The 9,296-nt window shown below is 39.0% G+C and overlaps 1 protein-coding gene across 1 annotated transcript; it reads left to right on the top strand.

Annotated features, from left to right (window-relative positions):
* The first annotated feature begins 7,275 nt into the window (after positions 1-7,275).
* On the top strand, positions 7,276-7,770 carry LOC126821561 (fatty acid-binding protein homolog 5). Its single transcript, XM_050550017.2, has one exon. It carries the CDS (start codon positions 7,351-7,353, stop codon positions 7,768-7,770), a length of 420 nt encoding a protein of 139 aa, XP_050405974.2. The 5' UTR covers positions 7,276-7,350.
* The last annotated feature ends 1,526 nt before the right edge of the window (positions 7,771-9,296 follow it).

Below are 9,296 nucleotides of genomic sequence, written 5' to 3'. Positions count from 1 at the left end.
AATCACTCCTAAAGCTCGCCGTAACAAACTGTTTCATTGGCTTATCCCTGACACCATTCAGAACACGAGTTAAATAACAACTCTTCCAGATCCAAGTGTAGTAAAGACGAGTAAAACGAAATTTTGAACTATAAAAACGAAACGAAATAGGATCTGTGTTTTAACCAGATTGGATTGGGGGAGGGTGTGATATTTATTTACGTTGGCTATAGTATAACGTAATGACTACCATAGAATCAAACAGCGGTCTGCACCGAATGAGGGTTTTGGGTAAAAATTGATATTTATATTTATTATTAACGCAAATGCGCAATACTTATATTATTGTATATCCATTGCACTATATATAAATTACATTTATCAACACGTCCGTATTTACAGGTGTCAAACAGCAGTTACTTAATATTCTAATATTTTTATAGCGTCACACTAATTTTCAAAAACTTCTTTTTCTGAATGATGTGAGAAAGTTCAGACTGTATATGTCTTTAATAGGCCTATATTGTACGAAAGTACTAGTGGTTCTTGATAACGCTGTATGGAAAGTTAACGGAAATGAAATTAGGTTTAACGTCCTATTGTTCTGCTCCGACTGGGCTTACGAAGACGGGAATACGCCATACGGTGTGCTATGACGGAAATGTTGCCCATACAGCGGCGCCACGGCCTACTCTTATACCGAATTTCAAATTCCAAGGAATCGTTTACATGCCAATTTGGGCACTGGACCTCGGTTTTCTGTCCCATCTGAACGACTAGACAGCTGTCCTTGTCAGACCCTCCGTCCTACACCATTGAACTGACACAGGGAAACCACTAAGCAAAATCACGATGAACTTTCACACTAAGAGACGATGGAAATGGGGATCTGTTAGATTTACGCGTCATCTACAAGAATGTCTCGAGAACGAACTTTCGCAATAATGGTCGGACTGTCAGGTGTATGGGTCATTAACTATATAAAACTAGCAAAATTTCTGAAAAACAAATTGCCGTATTAATGGATGCTCATGCCATGATAACGGATTGGTCTATGTACGGGACTTTGTGTATTTAATGCTAGACATACGGTCGATTTAATATCCCGCGGGTTGGTGCAAAAGTGCCCTAGCGCCGGTAAAGGTCCATGATGGCCATTTAAAATGGTTACAGAGTGAAGGTCGCAAGTCAATGTCAGATGTCCAAAAACTGACTGAAGAATTTGAGTTCTCTGCTTTCACCTCGGACATTAACCTCGAAAATACAGCCAGAAATGGGGGCGTAGCACATATAAGCGCAAAGGTCCTGAGGTCGATGGGAATTTTTAAGCCAGAGTCAAGGTCACACCGATATTCACACGTAAAGGCCAATCCAACTGGTCAACGCCAAATAGTCGTTTATAGAAAATGGTGGCTTAGCGCCAAAATTATAATATACGAACATTATATATATATTTGTGACTGTCGTTTGTCTGTCTGTCTGTTCGGGGTTGGCGGCTACACGAGGTCTGCCCCGAGTCTGAAATTTGGGGTATAGGGGTAGCTCGGACCGGGGAGTAACATAGGCCAGGTGGCGTTAGTCTACCACTTCCGGTTTCGGAGTTATGACCCCCGAGCGAAGTCTGTAGCTTGGCGGCTACACTAGGTCTGCCCCGAGTCTGAAATTTGGGGTATAGGGGCAGCTCCGACCTGGGAGTAACATAGGCCAGGTGGCGTTAGTCTACCACTTCCGGTTCCGGAGTTATGACCCCCGAGCGAAGTCTGTCTGTTCGGGGTTGGCGGCTACATCTGCCCCGAGTCTGAAATTTGGGGTATAGGGGTAGCTCGGACCGGGGAGTAACATAGGCCAGGTGGCGTTAGTCTACCACTTCCGGTTTCGGAGTTATGACCCCCGAGCGAAGCCGGTCTGTTCGGGGTTGGCCGCTACATCTGCCCCGAGTCTGAAATTTGGGGTATAGGGTTAGCGCGGGCCGGGGAGTAACATAGGCCAGGTGGTGTTAGTCTACCACTTCCGGTTTCGGAGTCATGACCCCCGAGCGAAGCCGGGTATCCTGCTAGTTATTATTATGAACTGCGGCGTTAGGCAGGAAGCGCAGTGTGTCGGAATCCGTCTTAGTGTCTTGTTATTCGAGTCTAAATAGTCAACAAAGAAAATTGTGTGAGGTCATGGCTCCCTTAACATCCCCTGAAAATTTCAAGTAGAGGTGCGAAAGTGCAATAGCGCAGTTAAAATTTCGTAGTGTAAACGCTATCTGGTCTTACGGATTATTGCACATGCGTCAAATGAACCTTGACCTTTGTTTTACCCCTGGCAGCTTGATATTGAGTAACTTGACGAGACTGTTAATTCGTTCAAAATGGGCATCAAGTAGCTTAAAAAATAACCATTCCTTATTGATTTCTTTCGTAATCTCAATAACAAAATAAAAATAAAATAGAATGGGCCAAACATAACTAAATCATCCACCATAATTGTTTTTATCCGGGTAATTTGCAATCTGATTAAAATATAGATCTATGTTTCGTTTTTTTTTATACTTTCGATGGCCTACACTACATAAAGATCTGACCCGTTGTACTGGGAGGTCGCGTCAGGGGTTATACGAGCGACCTTTTACTCCCGATTGAAAGAGATCTTCTGTCAACAAGAAAAATTGATATATGTGAGACAATTATGAGGGAGTTCTAGTTTAAAGGAGCTAAATCGCTAATACTTGGGACCTAGAAATTGACCCAAATGGGTCGCAATGCATATAATAATGTAATCCAATTGTATATAAACTGTTTTACATTCAATTGTTTCCGTTTTGACTCTAATTTCAAATCAGTTATGTCCAGCAAAATAAGGCATGTGTCTCAACCCTATAGCAATTTCCCTAGCGTCTGGTTATTCAAGTCTCTTCAGCAGACTCTCCAGTGGAATATGTCTAGCCTCGTTCTTTCTGGTCACTTGTTGCAATTGACGCTAAAACGCACTATGGTACACGATTCGTGTATTAATGGTAAAATATTTATTTTGTCTTAAATATTGGATATCAGAAGCCTGCCTTTTCCTGGTAAGATCACAACACCAATGTTGATTTGAATTGACAAATAATTCGCATTTTCAACGTGTAAGACTTTGGATGATATTGAGTTAGAGACTTAGCTACTTTAACTTAAAAGTAATGTTATTTAAACCCTTCATCAGTCGTAGCTAAAAACAAAATTGTCGGTTTTTTGACTATGCCCATATATTTGTGTCAAGAGTATTCTTGCATTTCGAAATTGATCATGTAGGTGGTGATGTCGGTGAAATACTAATTCTAAGGCGAATACATCGCCACCTGTAGTGTTAATGTTATCAAAATCTTTTGAAGGCATTAACACGTTTACACAATCAAAGAATGTACTCGCTATAATATATGTATGGTTGAAGTACTACAACGTTGAATAGCTTTTCACATACAGCAGCTGAATTTTGATAAACAAGAATATAGGTGTGAACTTAAATGATCTTTTACGTCACCCAATTTATATGACATAAATTAAAAGTGCTGCGTTTTTTAAGCCACATTTCCCCATATAACATAACAAGCTTAATCAGTTTATAGATGATCGTATTGTTTGAGCTACCGATATGATGCATAGGACCCAAGAATACAATTTAGTGTAACCTTTAATGTGATCTATGCACATGCTCAACGACAATACTCCCATGGAGTGCAAATGTTGGGTAATAATTTTGGTTTCAATACTAATGAACAAATGTCAAACAGGGCATGTTATTGATTTAACTCTGTATTTTATTTAACTCAAATTAACTTTAGTGGTCTTTTCATCAGTGCAGTGAGAAGCTAATATCCCCAAAGCGTAGCCCAAAGATAATCTTTTCGTGGTTGGCTTTAACAGATCACCCAGAACATCAATATTAGCAAACACTGGAACCTTCACTATATTTATACTAGTCTCTTATTTTAATATTTGGCGTGATATTAAAGCTACTTACATGCAGCATGGAGGTCGACTAAAAGCCAATTCCAGCCCGATTTCCCTTTCTTATGAAGACTGGTTCCCGATCAGTAAAAAATATCCATCACTAAAGATTTAGATGAGGGTTGTTCAGAAGTGAACTAATTGGGTTGAGTGGGCAACAAACAATATATTTCTCCCCAAAAGAACAATTACAAGGACGCACTATTGCACCTTTTTTTTAAAAATATAATTAGTGGATAAAGGTTAGAGTGACATTACATAGCCATTATACAACAATGACAATTGTATTCATGAAAATATTATCTTCAATTTGATTGGTGAACTACTAGACCAGTGATTCTCAACCCGTGTACCGCGAGATTTTCCTAAGTGTGCCCCGAAATTTTGAACGGCACACTAAGAAAATGCGAGAAACCAGTAATCCCAATTGAGTATTCGCTGGTGTCTACTGGTAAGTTCATAGATGTGTTTTTTGAGTCATTCTATGGCCTGTGACTAGTCTGTCGACGGTTGTATGTCATCTGACTTACATTGTTTTTATTTTGCAAAATTCAAATATTTTTCATACATATTTAGCATGGTGTGCCGCTATTTTCCATGTTTTCCAAGGTGTGCCGTTGGCAAGGGTTGAGAACCACTGTTCTAGCCCCTGTATACTAAAAGTCACTGCTCTGTATTTCAATGTTAATAATGTTTAAAACGTCATTAAAGCAATTTCTAAGCAGGTAACAGAAATCACCATAGTCATGTGTTTCACTGTGTTATTTCGAACAATAGTAAACTGTCCCAACTAGAGACAGGTTTCAGTCAGTACATGTATTACACATTACATCCCACTTCTACCTCGTTGCCAGTGCAACCTTTGATAAAACTGTCCTGTTTATTTCCAATACAGGCATAAAAGTATCCGTGTATCAGAAATGAACAGTACGCTTTCCAGAACGAGTACTGTTCATTTCCGACAAACAAACACTTTTATACAAGCATTGAAAATAAGCAGGATGAAAACAAACGCCTAGAAAGTCATAAATTTTATTACAAATAAATTTCATCGGACGAACCATCCGCCGATGCACGCTTCACCAGGATTGACCCACGTTGTGCAGTATCCTTTACATAACGTTTAATATAATTGCAGTCCTTCTACGCCAGGGACAAGTTGTTTTGACGATGTGGTTGGCTCTATGTTCACCGACTTCGTCAAATAAAATAAAACCAAGTACGAACAATCCAAACCATTAGACAAAATTCGAAGTCCTAAAAAAAACGGTATAGGCAAAATAGTGTAATAAAGTAAAATAGTGTAATCAGCATATGGACTGTTCACCGTCGTCTTTCAATACGAAATGAAATGAAATGGGGTTTAATGTCCTACTCCTATACTGGGCTAATGAAGACGGGCATACGCCATACAGTGTGCTATGAGGGAAATTTTGCCCGGGCAGCGGCACTATCGCCTACTCTTATATCGACTTCCAACTGCCAAGGGATCTTCTACAACTGGTGTGGTTTCGAATCCCCAGATGTACATGTCAAGGAGTGGGGTCGCCTGTCCAACCTCGTGGGTTTTCTCCGGGTTCCTCCCACTGCTAAAGACCCCTACGCGCAAGCGAATTATTGAAATAAAATTAAAAACAATGTTAGTCCCGAAATGACCTAGTTTGTGTCGAGTGGACGTTAAACTCCATTTCTCTCTCACGTGCATTCCAATATATACACGGGACCTCGGTTTTCTCGTCTCATCCGAAAGACTAGACAGTTGTCCTTGTCAGGCCCTCCGTCCTGCATCACTGACAAGGGGAAACCACGCCGGAAAATCGGGATGAACTTTCTCGGCCAATGCGGGGATCGAACACCCAATCTCCAGGCTAGCGAGCAAGCGTATTACCCACTTAGCCTCGTGATCCCCGTCTTTCAATACGGAGTGCAGTATAAAAAAAACACGTAACTGTTTTACGCTCAGGGTAACGCAGCAAGACGCACGTGTAAATACTACTCAGGTCGTTTCTCCACTGCGAAATCAGTCTACCACGAAATGTAACGTGAGGCACAGAAAGAATAAATGAAAGACAGGGCAGTTTTGGTCGGGGCCGCCTCGACGGGGCCCCTCGCCTCTCGACGAAAACTGTCCTGATCTTCACCGATACACCTCGGAAAGTGTGCTAATAACTACTACTTATGTGAGTTTTACGCATGCCGTTATAGTAATAACATAACACAGATTTAAATCAATTGGCCATTCGATAGTCAGTCACTGTATAAAAAAAACCGAAACACGAATCATTCATTTCGAGTTAAGATGTATATACATGCTAATCGCTAAGTGACGTATATCCAGTTGTTACAGAGGGGGCTGACCTTTAAGTGGTGCATTGTGAATTAATCATAAGACACTATTTGCGATATAAGCAGCTCATAGATATAATTTAGCGATAGTAATAGATTTATTTATATTGGTGTTCGTTTGAGGGAGGTTTTGATTAACTAATGATAAAATAGTGACAGCGATATTGCAACTGATCAAATAGTGAAGTTTGAATCTTGTCTACGGTATCACCCTTGGTGGAAGTGGACGTAAATACAGATGTGACGTCACCCTTTGATGTTGGCGTACCATTATTTTAAATAATCGTGCGGACAACTTGCCAATCGTGCAGTATTTATGCCAGTGAAATATTGGACTCGTGTGACGTATTTCACTGCAAAAGCGCGTGCGGGGTGTCTGTATTTTAAGTCGTTTAATGGTCTCGAGTTTAAGACATTGCATAATATATTGTAAAACACTCGGGTCTACGGCCCTCTTGTTGTTACAATATATTACTTAATGTCTCGCTCTCGATCATGAAACAATACATATAGGCTACTTATCAACGAAGACCAACGACAAACCTAAAGCCCTTCGGTCATCCATTGAAAGAGAGCTTATAGTATACAATATATATATATATATATATATACAATATATAAATGTGTATACACGCTTTATGATTTTCTCAGCAGTTTCTTATAACAGTATACATATTGGTGACATATCTGTGAAGCAAGGAGCTACAGTGTGCCCTATTGAAGAGTTCTGTATAACTAAACACCCGTGTAGTGTTGAAACGGCCTTGATATCATCTACGCCGTATAGTTGTTTGTCTGATTTTGAACCATCGTCAAACTTTCACACACTTCACATCTATAGTATACGCTGAATGTTACGTTTTGGTTGACTAACTATAAAACACTGACACGATATTATTAGTATTCAATTATTGAACTTTGAACTTTAACCTTGGGCGTAATTTGTTAAAAGATTGTTCAACGGAGGAGACGGATCAACTAGTGATACGATTCGGTGTTTCGTCATACCAAGCTATTAAAAGGTATTCTTGCTGAACATACTACTGACAACATGGGACAATTACTAGGGAACTGGAAATTGGAGAAAAATGAAAACTGGGATGAGTTCATGTCAGCCATGGGTATGAATTTTGTTTTGAGAAAAGTGGCCAGCAAATTAACAGTCTGTCAGGAAATTATACAAAATGGCGACAACTGGGAAATCAACATGACATCCACGTTTAAAAACAAATCCATTAAGTTTCAACTAGGAGTTCCATTTGATGACGAAACGATGAATGGAAGAAAAATCAAGGCAACGTTTACTCTAAAAGATGACGTTTTAATTTTAAATCAGAAAGGTATTAAAGAAGGCGACTCGGATATGGTGGTTACAAGACAAGTTGATGAAAATGATCAGTTGATTGAGACTTTTAAAATAGTACAGAAGAATGTGGTAGCTGTAAAAACATCGAAACGATACACACCCTAAGGTGATGTTATAGCCTGCTTTAAATATTTTTATTTTATTTCCATTATATTTCTTTTCAGTGTTTCTATATTTGACGATAAATAATAAGCAATACAACTGAAGATAACCAGGGAAAGGTGGATGTGAATACTCTAAGGGATCAGACTACTATTACCGAAATGACACTGGATTTAACGGCTTACTGTTATATGTTTATGTGTTTTTATCACTTTATCAGCTTCCTTTATGTACACGTATTTTTTACAAAAATAATGAAATGAAATAAAACGTAACAGAAATCGTATATATACTTTGGATACTCTTAATGTAGAGCTCGTTGGGATTTTCCGGTATGGCGTTCCTTTGTCAGTGGCACAGAAAGAAGGATTAGCAAAAGACAACGTATATTCTCTCAGGTGGAAGAACACGAGAGGTCCCGTGTACACACGTAAAATAACCCCTGGAAGTTAGAATTTGATTTACGAGTAGACTTTAGCGCCACTTTCCGGGCAAAATTTCCCTCATATGCCCTTTCTTCATTAGCCCAGTCGGGGTAGGACGTTTAACCCCATTTCTTAATTATGTTACAATTTTAATGTGATGCTTCTGGACATTTACATATTTACGGAGATTAGTCTTTATTTACCAGGTCATAATATGCAATACTAAACTGTTGAATTTGAACCAATTATTGATTCCAATTACCTATGCTATTGTATGGTTTCACGTTTTTGTTCCAACAGTATTCTACGCTCAGCCGTAATTTTAATTACATTGGAGCCATATCACTCAGTGTCATCAAGAGGTGTCTGCTGGGTTCTTATCAGACATACAGAATCAATTAACAGTTACGATCAAGATGACCCGAGACATGAACCGGAATTAAAGTACACTTTTAAAAACTAACTTGCCATATCAGTGACATATCTATAATTTGTCTCAAAGTTGTTCATTATATATATACAAGCGATCTATTCAACGTACATTTAAAGGTTAAATCATATCAATAAATGTAAACAAATACCCCATGCAAGACATACCGACTTGACATCCCTCCCTGCATCACCATCCTGTAAGTGAAATCGGTCAATATGCCAATTGGTACAAGTTCTGATCAACACCATATTTTACCTTCGTTTAATGCGAGATGACAGCAGTCAATAAGATCCATGTTAAAAAAAAGAGTGCGTTTCTTAATAGGCAAAGATGAATTCCCTCACAGAATGTAATGACAAGTTATTAACGTTGGAAAATAATTATTGTGAAACCCCACGTCGTTTATCAAAAAACAAAATTGAGCCAATAATGGTCACGAATGCTATTTAGGACTTGAGTACGAATGGCGTAAATGGGGTTCAAAACTCCGTGCAGCCTTCCATCTTATTCTAGACGCGAAACAACGATTTATGATGCAATATAAAACAAGTATTATTGTTTTAATATTGTTAAATTGTTTGTCTGAGATGTTTAACCAAAGACGTGTTTGTATCCGATTCTACTAGTTGTTGCGATAAAAGGATCGCGGTTCATTGCACTCTTATGATGTA

This window comes from Patella vulgata, chromosome 5, assembly GCF_932274485.2.
Source record: "Patella vulgata chromosome 5, xgPatVulg1.2, whole genome shotgun sequence".
NCBI lineage: Eukaryota > Metazoa > Mollusca > Gastropoda > Patellidae > Patella > Patella vulgata.
Note: the sequence above shows the minus strand (reverse complement) of the source record. Positions and strands in the feature narration are given on the sequence as shown.

Coding starts and splice junctions, on each gene's coding strand:
- LOC126821561 (XM_050550017.2), top strand. CDS start 7,351: ATGGGACAATTACTAGGGAACTGGAAATTGGAGAAAAATGAAAACTGG.